Source organism: Neopsephotus bourkii, unplaced genomic scaffold (assembly GCF_033783945.1).
Source record: "Neopsephotus bourkii isolate Nb327-2 ecotype Australia unplaced genomic scaffold, CSIRO-AGI_Nbou_v1 NB_1493, whole genome shotgun sequence".
NCBI lineage: Eukaryota > Metazoa > Chordata > Aves > Psittaciformes > Psittacidae > Neopsephotus > Neopsephotus bourkii.
Window position 1 is genome coordinate 4203875 of NW_026901969.1, and position 17028 is coordinate 4220902.

General features: G+C 38.1%; 1 protein-coding gene across 2 annotated transcripts in view; it reads right to left on the minus strand.

Moving 5' to 3' along the window:
* The window catches only part of ACSS3 (acyl-CoA synthetase short chain family member 3), an 88934-nt gene that overhangs the window by 61205 nt on the left and 10701 nt on the right, over positions 1-17028 (minus strand). Inside the window, exons 3-7 of one of the 2 annotated variants that reach the window (XM_061369355.1) lie at positions 8549-8737; positions 2258-2392; positions 1842-1982; positions 337-417; positions 163-258 (exon numbers count right to left, since the gene is read on the minus strand). In XM_061369355.1, the coding sequence (XP_061225339.1) occupies positions 163-258; positions 337-417; positions 1842-1982; positions 2258-2392; positions 8549-8737 (642 nt within the window). The remainder of the gene's footprint in view (positions 1-162; positions 259-336; positions 418-1841; positions 1983-2257; positions 2393-8548; positions 8738-17028) is intronic. The other variant, XM_061369356.1, reaches the window with a different exon arrangement.

Sequence of the window (17028 nt, forward strand, 5' to 3'; positions counted from 1 at the left end):
ATAATGATGACATAAGTTTTCCTTAAGAACTGCTGTAATAGACAGAAGAGTATAAGCACTGAAGATATACACACAATTAAAAAATACGTGGCATGAAGAACAGAAAGGTGCAAACACGATCATTGACTGGAGAAGATGCTGGTTTTGACGAATGGATCATACCTCATACAGAACTGTAGTATTCCCATGAAGGAGAGGCCCATAGCAAATATAGGAATGACCAACAACCCAGCCTAAATCAGAGGCTGCCCACCACACCTAAGGTGAGAGAAAAAAGAAGTGAGGAGTTTTTAAGAGGAGTTCAAAAACATTTATGTGACATTTAAACAAAATTACCTCACCAGGTTTCAGTCCATATATAGCTGACATTGTCCAGTTCAGCATAACTGCATAGCCACCTGTTGGCCTGACAACACCCTAAATGAAAAATTTGAATATTTAAGACCATTTGTAGGATGCAATGATATTCCTGTCTTCTATTAAATTTTAGGCTTTTAGCAGCAACAGACTTAAAGTTACATAGATTCAATAATTCTTATTTAAGGAAAGGATCCGTTCCAACAAGTATATGCTTGTGCTGGCATTCCTACTAAAGAACGTTTTGGAAAACAAGCAAACAAATAAACAAACATACAACAAAATAAACACAAAACCCCAACCCAAGGTCTAAATGACAGTAGCTTTCAGAAGATAACTAACAAAACTAGAATTCTCTCATTAAAATTGGATATACAAATATTTAGTCAACTACTTGACAATCTTCATCTTAGAAGCATGATTTGTCAAAGATGCCTATCCTTTTCTCTGGACAAAAAACACAGTGATGTAAATTTCTGAGAACTTTTATCTCCAATATACTGCATTTTCAAGCTAATAGTCAAGGAAAATACCTGTTGTAAGAAAGGATCCTGTCTTGGACCTTTTGACAATATAATTTATTTAAGATATATATGTTGCTTCAAAACATCCACATTCAAGGAAAAAGTAGAGACAGCGTTTTTTGGCAAAACTTATGTTTGTTTTCCTTTACCTCCCCAAGGATTCTGAACTTTGTAAGACACATTAAACAATTTTCTAGTAGTAATGTAAGCACTGCCTTATCCAGGGATGTGTGGTACTGCCTCTGAATTTCTGGTGGTGAGAACACTGCTAGAACATTATACTCAGCTTATCTTTAAAAGAGGATTGTAAGTACCAAGCAAACACTCAAGTTTGCTTTAAAAATAAGCTCTTTTAAAAATAGATCATTAAGACTAATTGACATTTTAGAAGCAAACATTTTCAAAGAATGTCCAATGTTAATTTTCACTTACTCAAGCAAAACGTTCATTTTCACAGGAATTATGTTCTCAGAACTGTTCAGTAACACAAGCTTCCAGAACATGCTTAAATCCATTTAATGTGTAATGTCATACACTACATCTTACTTAAATTAGCTAATATGTAAATAATGAATAAGAAAAGACTATTCAGCAATAAATATTATCACACAAGTGATATATTAACTAATCTTGCTATTAAGTGACCATACTTCACTCATCTAAAACAGTTAAAACACAGAAGATATTAATGGATAAAAGACATTCTGCTGTCCTGAAAAGTTTGTATTGTACAAACATCTTGAAGTAAATGTAATTTATCTTTATATTACTACTATTTAAATAAACATGACTTATTCATTGACACTGACTGTAAACTAGTGAAATGTGAATAAATGAGATTAAAACATTTCTAGCAATGCTTATCATTTATACCACTGAGCTCTGGCAAACATTTTCAACCTCTTTAATTAAATACTTTCTCAAGTGGAACTCAGAAACAGACTACAGATAGTCCTTTACCTTAGGCAAGCCCGTTGTTCCAGATGTATACAGAATATAAAGTGGATGATCTGAGGGAACAGAGACACATTTACAACACTGTGCTTTGGCAAGCTCTTCTTCCCAGTCAAGATCACGACCTGGGGTATGACGAACATGGCCCTGTCCATTGAAAAATAGAAAATTGTTGGAAGAAACAGATAGAGTAAACGGAATTGGGTCAAAAAACGTGTACTATTAAATATTCTGTACAGTAATTTCTCTGCTGCATTTGTTGTATTTATTATTTAAATCTTACGAATATAAAGTTCTCCCATCAAATGAAAAAAACAAAGTACAACAAATACACGAAACGTTTCACTTGTAAAAGAGAAAAGGCATCTGCACTACATACATATCTGGAAGTTAACATAAAGGCACAACAACTGTACACCCACCAAATTAGGTCGCGTGTAAATGAGAACTTTATCAGGTTTGCTCTGTACCGTTGCCAGTGCTCCTTCTAGGAGGGATATGTATTCCACCTTCCTTTTCGGTTCTACTCCAAAACTTGCTGTTACAATAAGTTTGGGCTAAAATAAAGAAGTTAGATTGTTAATATATGCATTTACAATATATTTTATACATGTAACCTAATAACATGTTTTCTATGAATTTTTTTTATTAATGATACTCAATGGATAAAATCTATCTTCACATAATTAGAAACAGGGATTTTTATCAGTTTCCTAAGGAAATCAAGCTCATATGATCTTGCTGTCCATCTTGCTGGTTTTTGTTCAGGAGCGTACTAATAACTTCTGACACTCTTCACCATTTTCAACCACATTTGAGTAAGAAATAAACAGTATTAAGTTCTTGTAAGGTGCACAAAAATAACAAAAAGAGAGAAAAACCCACCTCTGACTTAGCCCTTCCATTAAGGAAAAGTGTACAGTGATGTCAACAAATATCTGTTCTGTTTAGCATGCTTTTGAATTATCTGCCTGCACTAAGTGGCGTATTTCAAAATTAGCTGTAGCACTTTGCTGGCTCTTTTCCAACCTGCAACTAAATGGCACAAGAGGGAAAAATCAGAGAAAGAGGAACAAGCAGGCAAACATGACTAGAAGTACAGAAAGAGAATAAGCTAAAGTCACAAGGCACATGAGGGAAGTAAAGCTAGAGTCTTTCAAGCGCTGGTTGCAGGATTCAGGATGCAAAATCTCTAAAAATGAGATTTCCATAGTTCTGGTGGATTTTTTGAATAATTTATATTTCCAAATGTGGATTTAACATCTTTCCCATTAAATTAACCTCAGGTTTTATGTAAGACTTCCTAAGTCAAGAAATCTGCATACAAATTATTTTGACTTAGGTCCCAAGATCAATAATTTTATTTCATGAATTTTAAGAAATAAGAAGCAGGACCAAAAAAAAAAAAAAAAAAGTGTTAAAACACATTTTAATTGGTGAAGAATGAGCCTTCAATCTCCTTGCTTTTGGAGTTTCAGAAGTATATTTATCTTATGCCCCTCAGTTTGATCAAGCTAGTTTGCTAATTGTATGCATTTGCATAAATCTCATTAAGTAGGAACAAACCATGATGCCACAGCTAAGGTTGCATTAAACTCCACACAGAAAGCACAGATTAAATCAGTTTCTTAGGCAATAATCAAATGTTTCCTGTCCAAATCTGCCATTTGACAAAGTTTGCTAATTAGCGTGCATGCAAAATTAAGATTTCAGGATTTATTTAAAGTTTTATGATTTAATTTAAAATGTCAGGATTTATCATCTTTCTCTTTTGGAATCCACTGTTTTTAACAAAAGATGATACAATGCAGTTAAACTGAAAATTCATCCAGATTCTGCCCTGAAGTTAGGCTGTAATTTATGTAAGATATTAACACAGTTCTATTCAGTTGTTAAGATGAAAGACTATTGTCAATACCAGGTTTACAGCCATTTGTAACTGGTGCCACCTCTGTTCATCAAATGCTTTGTATGCAGTCTAAAAATAAGCAATGCTAAATTGGCTAAGATATATTTCCCAAATAAGGGTTGCTACTTGGAAGCATCATGGATCATTCTGTGCAAATCAAAGGTCTGTTACTGACTTCAGCTGCTGCTTTCTAGTGTTTTGCTTCTCTGCCTACTGATACTATTTCCTCTGTGTCTCTGCTCCCACGCTGCTTCTATACACCCATTCTCCACTTCTTCTGTGGCTCCATGTAGTCCTGTGTGCTAAGATTACATAGAAACAGAACTAGTTTGAAGGAAAACCAGGAAAGTTCAAAGGTTAGCTGGAGAAGGAATGCCAGCAACAGTGAGCTGTAGGGGAAAAATATAAATTAAGTAGAAATAAGATAAAGCAAGGCCCCATAGCACAGAACCAATAATTTTATACTGTTGTAAAGATTCCTCCTACAAATTCTTCTATAACCTTTAACAGCACACAAGGCAAAGATTAGAAAAAGGATAAAAATATTTTATTGGGCCAGCTAATAAAGCAGCAAAAAGCCCAAAGTGAAAACTAACTAGCTTTGGGGCACAACATGTCAGGAGTGTAATGAAGATGTTTACTGAGAGGTGCAGTGGTCAGCCCATCATTATACAGATATTTTACAGTGATCTAAAGAAAGAGACCTTAATCATACAAGTAGTTAAAAAAAAAACCACAAGACACTGCCTTCTAATCTAAAATACATATTCCACAAATAGGCAGTGCTTCAAGACAAGACCTGACTGTAACTATTATAAGGCAATTATGCATCTTAAGTATCAGCAGCTAAGCTTGCTGCCTAATCATAGAATCACAGAATTACAGAATGGTTAGGGTTGGAAAGGACCTTAAGACCATCTGGTTCCATCACCCCCTGCCACGGGCAGGGACACCTCACACTAGACCATGTTGCCCAAGGCTCTGTTCACAACCTGGCCTGGAACACTGCCAGGCATGAAGATTTACAACTTCACTCGAAAGGTTTTATTATCATATGCTGAGAAGTAGGGGTAACCATTCATAGGCATAGCTGTGTGCAGAAACTACGTTCTATTCAGAATAAAATATTACAAAATACTAGCTCATTTTTTCAAGGATAAAATTCAGAGGAATGGAACACCTCTCTTATGAAGAAAGGCTGAGAGAGTTGGGGTTGTTCAGCCTGGAGAAGCCTCATTGCAGCCTTTCAGTACTTCAGAGGACTTACAAGAGACAGGGACTAACTTTTTATCAGGGCCTGTTGCAATAGGACAAGGGCTAATGGTTTTAAACTAAAAGATGGGAGATTTATACTAAATATTATTATGCTGAGGGCACTGAAACACTGGAACAGGTTGCCCAAAGAGGTGGCAGATGCCTCAACCCTGACATTCAAGGTCAGGATGAATGGGGCTTCGAGCAACCTTATCTAGTTGAAGATGTGCCTGCTTATTGCAGGGGTTTGGACTAGATGACCTTTGAAAGTTCCTTCCAACCCAAACTATTCTATGACTCTATGAAAGTGTCTATGTTTCAATATTGTAAACTATATAGTCCCACATTCAGGTGAAAGGAAAGAGAACGAGAAATTTTTGTTATCATGCTCTGTATCACTTCACTGCAATTCACTGCACGATGTCTGTAACTGCCAATACCTGACAAGAGTAGAAATTATCAGCAGGACTTTACAGCATTCCCAGACCTATTTAAAATTCAAGATAAATGAAGGTAAGCTGGTGAAGTATATGTAGCTTTTCAGAGGCAGAAAGTGCTTGTTATTTCTTTCACTTAGATCTTCCAGTAAAACGTAAAGTTTGACCTTTCTTCCACAAAAGCATCTTGCAGCCAGCTTTCCATTGCACACTTTTAACTCTAATTAATCTTACCAACATTAGCTCCTGAACTGCAGCATCTAAACCAATTCATAAACCAATTCACATAAAAGCCTAACAGAAAGGCTGCTTTTTTTAATGCCGCTTCAATTAACTTCTGAGTTCAGCAGAATACCATCTATCGCAACTACTTATATGCATATATCTTAAATGTAATCTCAGTATTATGCAATTCATTTACCAAAAAAGCTTTACTGTGTTGCAAAACATGACATGTTTTGAAATTTAGGTTGAGGATGTACCTCTCCTCTGACTTACACTTTCTCTGCACATTAAATGGACCAAAAATCATCCATAATATTCAGATCTGCCTTTTAAAGAAGGCAATGTAAATTAGGATTTAATCCATGGCCTGCAGCTAGTAATTCTACAGCTAACACTTCGAAAGACTTGCTATGTGACCTTGGATAAATCACAAACTTTCTCTGTTTTCTTTTTAATGCATGAAGCAAGGATTATGATTACTGTGCTCTCTCCCTCTGTTCCTCAGAGAAAATCCATCGGGATTAATTAGTTAATATTTGCAGAATACTCTAAAAGTAAACATGCTCAATAATTTGTATTGTAGCAACTTTCATTTTAAAAGTCTATAATTTTTCTTCTACATTATTTTTCCCTAAATCTATGAGTTAAAATTAATTTTTATAGCCTGTTAAAAAGTGAAGGAACAGGCAGAAAGACGGGAGAAAACTATGGAGCTATCAGTGTTCACCAGCTTTCTTTACACAATTCCAACAGCCATTTTATTAACTTTCTCTTTGTTAAAGCATCCAGGTGGGGAGGGGGCATGCGTTCAACTTTCTATTTACAGATATTCATACAATTCAAGCATTGGTGATCTGAAAAGCCCTTCTGCACACAACCATCTAAGTAAAAGTTCCACAAATCCTGTGGACTTTATCCCACATAATATTTTGGTTTACACATCTAACCAATGTGATTCAATGATAGATGGCTACCGTGGATGGTTTGAATGATCCAGGTGATTAATTAATATGACAGACATTTTTGTCTTATTCACTAGAAGACAAGAACAGAAACTTCCAACACAAAAACTATTAGCTGGTTTGAAACTAATGCATACACAAGCTACTAATATGCATATATAAGCTACTAAGTATATTATTAAAGTACTATTTGCATTTTCATTTACAAAGACTTACATAATAATTCATAAACACACTCAACTTGTGCTGAACTTGGAAGCCTTTAAAGCATTCGCCTCAATTAACTATGATCTCTGCAGAGTCACTTACTTAAGGTGACTGGTTTCCTAGCTGCCTAGATTCATGGAGAAATTAGATGAGGTAGATTCATAGCTGAAAAATCATACAGCCCAGGACATCTAAACGTCAAGTAAACCAATGAAGGCATTTAGGATTGGCAGCATTGCTCTCTTAACACTTCAGGAAAATGCTGAGCAAAAGACCAATTTTAAAGTGATGCTTTCTAGAAAAAGATTGACACGGGGGAAGAGAAAGTATGTTCTAAACAGGCACCAATATTAAAGTCATGCTTTTTTAAAAAGAGGTCATTATGAGAATGAAGCCTTAGGCCCATAAGGAACTGGATAAAGAACTGGCTGGATGGCCACATGCAGAGTTGTGGTCAACAGCTCAATGACCAGCTGGAGACCAGTAACAAGTGGTGTCCCTCAGGGATCAGTGTTGGGTCTTGTTCAACAGCTTCGTCACTCACATGGACAGTGGGATTGAGTGCGCCCTCAGCAAGTTTGCCGATGACACCAAGCTGTGTGGTTCGGTTGATACGCTGGAAGGAAGGAATGCCATCCAGAGGGACCTTGACACGCTTGTGAGGTGGGCTGATGCCAACCTCTTGAAGTTTAACCATGACAAGTGCAACGTCCTGCACCTGGGTTGGAGCAATCCCAGGCACAGCTACAGGTTGGGCAGAGAAGAAATTCAGAGCAGCTCTGCGGAGAAGGCCCTGGGGGTGCTGGTCAATGAGAAAATGAACATGAGCCGGTTTCAGTGTGCGCTTGCAGCCCAGAAAGCCAACCGTATCCTGGGCTGCATCAAAAGGAATGTGACCAGCAGGTCAAAGGAGGTGATCCTGCCCCTCTACTCTGCTCTCGTGAGACCTCACTTGGAGTATTGCGTGCAGTTCTGGTGTCCTCAACATTAAAAGGACATGGAACTGTTGCAGCAAGTCCAGAGGAGGGCCACGAGGATGATCAGGGGACTGGAGCACCTCCTGTATGAAGACAGGCTGAGAAAGTTGGGGCTGTTCAGCCTGGAGAAGAGAAGGCTGCGCGGAGACCTCACAGCAGCCTTCCAGTATCTGAAGGGGGGCTATAGGGATGCTGCGGAGGAACTCTTCATTAGGGACTGTAGTGATAGGACAAGGCGTAATGGGTTCAAACTTAAACAGGGGAAGTTTAGATTGGATATAAGGAGGAAATTCTTTCCTGTTGGGGTGGTGAGGCACTGGAATAGGTTGTCCAGGGAAGTTGTGAATGCTCCATCCCTGGCAGTGTTCAAGACCAGGCTGGACAGAACCTTGGGTTACACTGTTTACTGTGAGGTGTCCCTGCCCATGGTGGTGGGGTTAGAGCTTGATGATCTTTAGGTCCTTTCCAACCCTAAGTATTCTGTGATTCTATGATTTTATAAAATTTGTATCTCAATGTCTGCTAAAAAGTTATCAACCTCATCACATATATAGTACTTTGGTCATATTGCAGCGTTAGGCATCCTAAACAAACTGAGACTGTGTGCCACAGAAAAAGAAAAGGTGTTATGCTCTCTGGGAAAAAAAAACAACAAACAAAAAACAAACAAAACAATAGGGTTTTGACATGACTTATATGAGTAACTAATGCAATGATGTTTGTTTTTCCAAGTACGTATTACCTTTGCATGGTCAATGCGAACAGAAAGCTCTTTTGATGCAAATCCACCAAAAATCAGACTATGGATGGCTCCTATTCTTGCACAAGCCAGCATACAGTACACTGTCTGTGGAATCATGGGCATGTAGATGACCACACGATCTCCCTTCTTCACACCATGTCGGATCATGACATCAGCTAACCTGGAGACCTGTACAGACAAAACATTCACAGTATCTTAAAAGTTTCTCCAGATATGTTTTTGCCCCATATAAAACAACTTTCACACAATCAACCAATGCAGGACATTAAGGAGATAAGCCAGTATGATACATGAAGTTTACGAATGATGCAATCAACAAATTTAGGAAAATTTCGCAAAAAACACAATACAATTTTCTTTTGTAATATGAGAATGGACGGAAGCCAATTATTTTACATATTACAGCAAAAAAAAAGTCAGTAACAATGTATTGCAAATTTTTAAATGACACTCTAATCATTCATTCTCTTATCCAGAAAACTGCTTGCGTTTCTCAATTTTAGCTTTTAAGAATGGTTGTAATTTCATAATGCAAATTCTGTCCTAAGTAGCTAATGTTACAGATGGAATGACACCCTTCGCTTGTAAAAAAAAAAAAAAAAAGTGGAGATGTGTTTATTGATTTAACAATGATTTAACAAAGTTGATAGTAAATGCAACAGTGGTTTAACAAGATTTGTTGGTGAGGTACATGTGATTACTTAATGCACAGAGGACAGGCTAAGACAAAACTTTCAGGGAGGTGCAGCTGTTGAGCCATGAGGTTCAGAAAGGACCCCTTGCTTTCTAAACTCCTTTCCATGTTTCTCAGGGGAGTCTAGGTGCAGCCAGAAACAAACTTAGTCCCAGACTTGCTCAACAGTTAACGTCTAAATGATTATCCGTGTACAATCAATACTTTATATCATTTAACTAAGATTTCAAAGTTTAGCATGCTATTAATCACTTACGCAGAATATCTTGCAGCAAGGAACCTCTCAGCCATGAGGAGTAAACCTTGAGAGGTGTGCCTGCCCAAGGGTTGATTCTGGCAGCCTGCTGCTATGCAGGAGAGATCAACAGGCCCTGGGCTGTCAACTATTTATGGATTAGGATGATTGACTTTTAGTCATATTTGCATACAAGCCATATTTCAGCTGGTGCATGCTCAACAAGCTGTTGAGCAAGACTCATGGCCCTTAGCTATTGTGCTGTTATCTGTCTCCACAAAGTTCAAAATAAGCCAGATGCAGCATTTGCAACCAATACTGGTGGCTATAGCTTAAGCAGAAAAAGCGGGGGAAGTGAAGAGCACACTGCCACAGCTAAGTCTGAAACACAAATCAGTGTGTAGTAATATTTCCTCTACCTCAGCAAATTTCTCAGACTCTAAGACAAGAAATCTTATACCTTGCACCAAATACATTTCAGACATTTCAGGGAAACAAATTAGGTCTGAGAAGTCTTTTTTCCACTCATTTTCAGATTTTCATTTTTGGCATGAAGGAGCCTGGAGACAGACTATGCATGGCATGAAAGGACTGGAACTCAAGAAATGTAATAGATCAGCAGCAATGTTAAGCTATCTGTATCACCATGAGAAAATATTTATTACCTTGACAACATGTTCTATTACAAAACTAGTACTGAAAATTCCATTAGTACACCAGGATGGAAAATTCACCACGCATTACTTCTGTTTGAGTGAGCATGCTAGCCTGCGACAAGTACTCTGCACTTCTGACCTGCTTGTTGTGGCACTTCCTGAAGGAAAAGCAAATGACTAATTCCCTGAGAGCAACTGAATGAACTCAGGTTTCTCGAGTTCCAGAGGGTGACAGCTGTGTAACACTCAGTAACCAAATCTGCTCACTGCTCTTAAATTTTTCAATTAGACATAAGTGTGCAAAGGAGTATAAGTAATAGAGGTAAAACTGCATGTTAACTGTGCACAAAACGTAAGTTAATAGGTTAACAGGAAAAACTGTAAGAAATAAACTAATAAGCTAAAATGAAAAACGTCCCAAGAAGTCATGAGCTGGAATACCCCACAAGCACAGTTACAGGCCAGGTAGATATAACAAGAACAGGAATTTTGCTTGTAATAGTTTTACATTAGTAATAAGACTTAAAAAGTTAAAATCCCTAGGAAGGCATATCTGAAGATACATATATCTAAGTCTGAGAAAAAAAAAAAAAGAGTTTCTCTATCATACAGTGGAACTCATGTACAGTAGCAAAACTCTTCTTTAAGAGGTTGTAATTCCCTAGAAAATACTACAATAAGTGTAAGAAGTTGAAACATTCTGATTTCTTCCACTATCAATGTAACAGGAAACTACTCACATATGTAATCCTCACATCTTACCTGAACTGCATTATTCCTTATTTATTTATTATATCACACCGAGAAGGTTTCAAGCAGAATTTAGTCACATGAAAGACTTTTCTTCAGGTACTACCAGACTGGAGAGAAAGGAAAGGGGAGACAAACTCCCGAGAGCAGCAGGCAGATGTTGCCTGTCAAATAGAAAATACCTAAACTTCTGAAGCAGCAAAAGATGTTTTCAATGACCCAGCAAATAACGCAAGCAATGGAAGCACCCTAGTGCTTCCAGTAATACATGTTGTGCAAGCAGAGCAGGAGGGAAGGACCCTGTTTTTCAAGGATAAGCTAGACAGGAGGGTAGATTTTCTTTGAAACATTTTACTTTCATTTATATTATTAATCAAATTTGAGTTTTCTCTATTTAAAGAGTTATCTTGTTCCAGTATAATATTTCAAATTCTAGTACCACTGGAACTTTCCAAGACTTACAGCCATTAGGCTCTTTCTTTTATGGTCATATTCAAGAAAACATGGGCAATTACATCCTAATCTAAAAGCCTATGTAATACATGCACTGAAGAGAATAATACAACATTATGTACTGCTTCTCTCTTTATCAGGAACATGGTCAGACTTTCAGCAACCTGAGACAATAACATCCAGAAGCTCCACATGCATTTGACCTGTGTTTGCATTAAATACACAGCTCATCCACAATCAAACTATGCATATTTATTAGACTTCTGCCTGAGGACTTAAGAAAATGGAAACACAGAAGGCCCAAGCATGCATGCTTGCATTAGTAGATGACAGTATAGCTTCCACTTTTTGTAAACATTGCATAAATCCCTGCTGTTATTTTAAGCCACAATAGAGACAAAGTTTAAGGCAAAGTGATCACCATACCAAGCTGAAAACTCACACAAACTAATGTATGTCTACAATTTATTTATAACAGACCTCTTATATTAAATGTTACCGATAATCAAAAGAAAGCATCTTTAATTATAGACCTATTCATACTTATCAATACTATATGGAACTGACATATGCTATGAAAACCCAACAAAAAATAAACAAGGCCTGGACACAACTAGAATGTACTGCCATGCCACCAGCATTTACAGTCATTTCTAGATATTTGCCTGCTAAAGGCAAAATGCATCACTTAAAAAATCATCATTAGTAATTTTGTAATAGAAGACTTCTTATGCCTCTATACAAGCTATGTAACATTGGTACTTGACTACAGGAAGGAGACAGTTAAGAGGTCTGCATGTACTTCAATAATTTTTATTGAAACCAATCATAGGTAAATTGTACCTAAAGAAGAATGTATGTAGCATGACACAGACAGGAATCACATCTTCCATGCAAACCCAATAATTGCTTGTCTGCACTTAACCTCCCTATCCTAGAGTTTAATGGCACTGAAGACAATAACCCAATATATTACATGAGTACCTATGATATACCTTGTGCCCTTTCCCTCATCCTTCTCACAGCCAGAGAACATCAGCCAGAGAACATCTGGACTACATACAGATAATAAAACACCGTATCTGCAACTATTTGGAAGAGTAGGGCACAGTTTATTTTATGGGTTTATATTGCCCGTAAGATTGATGTGGAAACCCTGAAACATCCAAGCAATCACTCTTTCTTAAAAAAACGCAGGGAAGATGTCAGTAGTGACATTGCGTTACACTGTTACAAGCCATGAAATATTCCTTTTTGTTACAGTGTGTTGTCATTTATGGTTTACATTAAGACAGCTTACTTTATCACTCAAGATTTTATAGTTGCTATTTTCCTACCAGCATGCTATTTCTCTGCTTGTCTTCAAGTTTAAGATTGCTCTAGCACTTTAGTATATTTGACACTTCAGCGATAAAATCACTTGAGACCAAGTGATATAATAAGAAACTCAAGTAGGTTTTCAGCTTTGAAGATCTGAGCTTAAATTACACTTCTATTAAATGCAAGCCCCCTGTGAACATGGCTTTGCTTTCACCCAGGCACCAAACAAACACTACATCTGTATTAGCAGTTCAGGTCTAGAGAAGTACTCAGTTCTAAAGTAAATCACCAGGCTGTACCCAGTAGTTAAAAAAAGCAGTTTTGGTCCATGCCAAAAGAATTCTTCTTCAAAGATACTAAAATGGAAATTCCACTCAAAATCCTCAAAAGAGGAACTTCAAAACTTCCTGGGTTGAAGAATGGCTGGGTGTCATCATTGTTCAGTCCTTCAATAGAAGCTACTGAGAGCTCCTGAAACATCCTGAAGTGCTTGTGGGTAAAAAGAGCCATGTCACATACACATTCCTCTAAACCAAAGGCAGCAGGTTGCTCTTCACCTTCTCCACTGTGTCATTTTCTCAAGACTACTATAGAAAGTACTCCTTCCTACTCCCCCCATCCTCTTCATCAGCCTCTTCGCTCTTCTATTACTCTTCTTAACTACTGTTCCCAGGGAACCCCCATGAGACAATATGCAGGAACATCCCCTTGGCCCACTCTCTGCTACAGCAGGCAATGGGAACTGCAAAATCACTGACTCAGACGCCCACCTGTGTATACTCCTTTCCCGTACACGTATCGAGCGTGGGACTGTAGGAGGTTTCTGGTATAATTAGGACACTGGTCACAGAGCTGTGGAAAGGTGGTGTGGGTCTCTTGATTGACTGCGAGAGCTGTTATGCCTTCAGAGACAATTCCCCAGGGGCTGAGAGAGAAGGTCTATAGAGCAACAAGCTCCATCAGAGACCATCTGCCCTGTCCCAACTCTTCCTGTGTGCCAGGCACAGCCCTGGCAACTGTTGACGTCAGGGATGTGTCATGTCATGATAACAGCTGTCCTAAGCTTCTGCACAAAACACCAGCCACACTGTCTCAAATGCAGTGTGGAAAGCACTGTGTGAAGGACCTGCCTTGTGGTGGTCGTGGTGCTGGTACACTCTTCCACAAATTGCAAGAAAAATAGAAAGCGGAAGGACTGCCAGACAGCTGCTGGGATTGCAGTTAGTTGCAAAAATCTGTCCCTCCTTTTTTCAGATGCCTAGGAGTTCTTTGCATTGAGTAAGCTGGGGATTTTTAGGAAGGGTCATTTTCTTTCCTGGAGATTGGCTGTGGACTGTGTGCCACCAAGAAGAGACTGGGATGAGATGGAGCATCCTTAATACTTATCAGCTTGGCATGGATTCAGTGTTTGATCAGAAGCGATGCCATGGCATTCACTCTACATGAACAGATAGGTTCCAGACAACTATTTGACCCAGAAAGTTTCTGGTACTTGTGAAGGATAGCCCATAGTATTAGGCACAACTCCTACAGCATCTGTTCTCCTGAAAGGCCATTATTTAGACAACATCCACTCAGAGTGGGGAGAGAAATTAAACAGCAGTGAGACAGATGAAGGGTGAGCACAGCACTTCATAAAGGAATCCACAAGTCAAAGAAGCAAAGATCCGGGGGACAGCTATGTTCAGACATCTCTGAAGTAAGCTATAGGACATTCATTTCAAAGGATGAAACTAAATCTAGTCCAAAGTAAAACTCAGAAACCACATATAGTGGTTTTATTACAGTTAATTCAGCATGGTTTTGCTTCACTGATCTGCCCAAGCTGAGCCAAATTGCACATTACTGTAGGCACTGCTGACGTTGACATGCTGCAGTATAACTATCTTCAGTCAGGGGAGATCAAGTTCCAGCCACTTCTTCAGACTTTTACAGTGTCATTTGGAAGTCTTCCGTGTGGAATGTGAAAAACCCAGGACACCACTCTTTGTAAATTCCTGATTAGTCTCATCCTTTAAAGAATACTAATATTGATATTTCTGAAGAGCTATCCCAGTGACATTGCAGTTAAATCTTTCTAGGACAGGCACTGAAGAATGCCATTTGAGATTTAAATAAGATAAGAGAAACCAGTATTAAAGAAGTCCAATACATAGTTTTATCAAGATGATGTTGCTTTACCAGACAATGGGATAAAGTGCGGTTGTCAGTCTCAGTAGGATTTTCTGTCTTTATTCTAGTTTTAATTCTAAACCAACTCTGAGAGAAGATATGTCTTGAAATGAAAGTATTTCTAACTAAGAAGGAACTGGTCATTTTTCAAGGCAGAAGACAAAGAAAGAAGATGGAGTAAAGCATGAAAAATGAGAAAGACTACTAGAAACAGAAAAATCTGGGTGATTCTTCAGTCAACTATAGAAGATATGAGATGACAGATACATACAGTGACAGATACACACATAAATCCAAACTTGCAATACCCAATACAGCTATTTTGGAAGAAGAGTAATTTTAGGATGAGTAACTGTGAAAAAATCTTCCTACAGAAGGAATTACATCCAGTCTACTGCTGATAACCTGAAGCCCTTTTCTCATCCATGTTTTTGTAATATTCAGTGCTGTCAGAGGCTTGGGGGTTGCTGGTTTTACTAATCCTCTCACATTACTGCACTCTGAAAATATTTATTACAGCACTGAATTCAACATGTTAGCTATGCATTGGTACTGAAAAGAATCACAGACAGAAATCACACTGCCTTTGTGTGCATGATCTGTCAAGCATCAACAACTGACAGTGACTCAGATTCTTGAGATTTCTTTTTAGCAAATGAGGCATTCTAAATAATACACCCAATGATGTAAACAGAAGGGTGTTTTCACCTAACAACCTTTACCTTAACTTGAAAATGGTAGTATTTTCCAACACAATCAGAAAAATTGTCTGTAAATGAACAAAAGGTTATGAGCTTATATCTTCTGCTTACTTTTACAGTTCCCTAATACTACTCAGATTCAGTAATACTTCTAACAGAATTTGTGTCTCCCTTATCTTTTCCTGCCATCTCACTACCTCAATTAGAGAATCTCCCAAGACATACTCAAAATTTTCACCTACATCCCCATTTCACTGGCTTCAGTCCAACATTCAACCCTCATTTAAAGAAAAAAGAGCGATTAGGACATTCTGGAAGACTGTTTATGTCTTACATTTAGCAAATTCCTCCTGTCTGCATTTGGAAGATTTCATCTGGAACAACATATAATTAACACACTTAAAATGCAACTGTGTGCACTACATACAGCTTCAGTTTAAGCAATTGTAATTCTCAAGACTTCCCAAGAGACAGTCTAGTTGTGCAGAATATTAACCAAACTGATCTTGTCATTATTTACATCAATAAAGAATAGCTGAAATTGGCCTGCAATCATTCTAGTCCAGTTCTGACAAAATAACTAACTAAATAAATAGATCCCACAGGTTGGGCCCTAAACATTCACAAGCTTCCAACATTTCTCTCAATTATTTGTAGTTCAGTGGTGCTTAACATCAAAATTGCAGCATCACTGTAGCTCTTAGATCTGAAAAGCAGTGCAACAAATAGAAAATATAGGGATAATTTGAAAACAACAGGCTTTTAGAGTACATAGTTCAAGCTATCCCACCCTCCTGAACGAGCCTTATTATCTCCAGCCAAACACCTATGTCATTTTTCTCACCCTTACCGTGAGTTTGATCATAGAACAAATGATCCAACCTGCTATAAAACTCTGCCTCTCCCCATACTGTGACCCACAGTTATCCTATATAACTTCTGCTGAATCTGTCTATAAGCTCTACTTCAATTAACCGAAAGCCAGAAAGAATTCCACCACTTCAAGTGCTGATGTCTTGTGGAGACACTTTGAACATGCAGGCTCTCTGAAAAGGCATCCCCATTACACTATCAGTCTGTCTGGCATTACTGGCCGGACAGACTACTAAACATTCATTGGATATGGACAGTCTGAACAACAGTGTGAACACAAATAAACACTGTTGGGCTGTTTTAAATTGGGAAAGAAACTCCAGAAAGAAGGCAAAAGGCTTCTTTCCCTGCCAGTAGCTTCATCCACTTTGGTCATATGTCTGATCTGCACTTCCACTGATCTAAAATGAAACATTCGGAGCACTGAAAGTCTATTTCAAAATGACAAAACATATTACTTTTAGCTTACACTGAGCAGACTGAGAGAACAGTGACAAGCACTGACTGAGGACTTTGAGCCAACACCATCACCCATGCTCCACAGTGGTTTTGGTAGGCCTTATCTTAAAAGTCTCTCCTGCGCCTACAAGATCCATGACACCAAA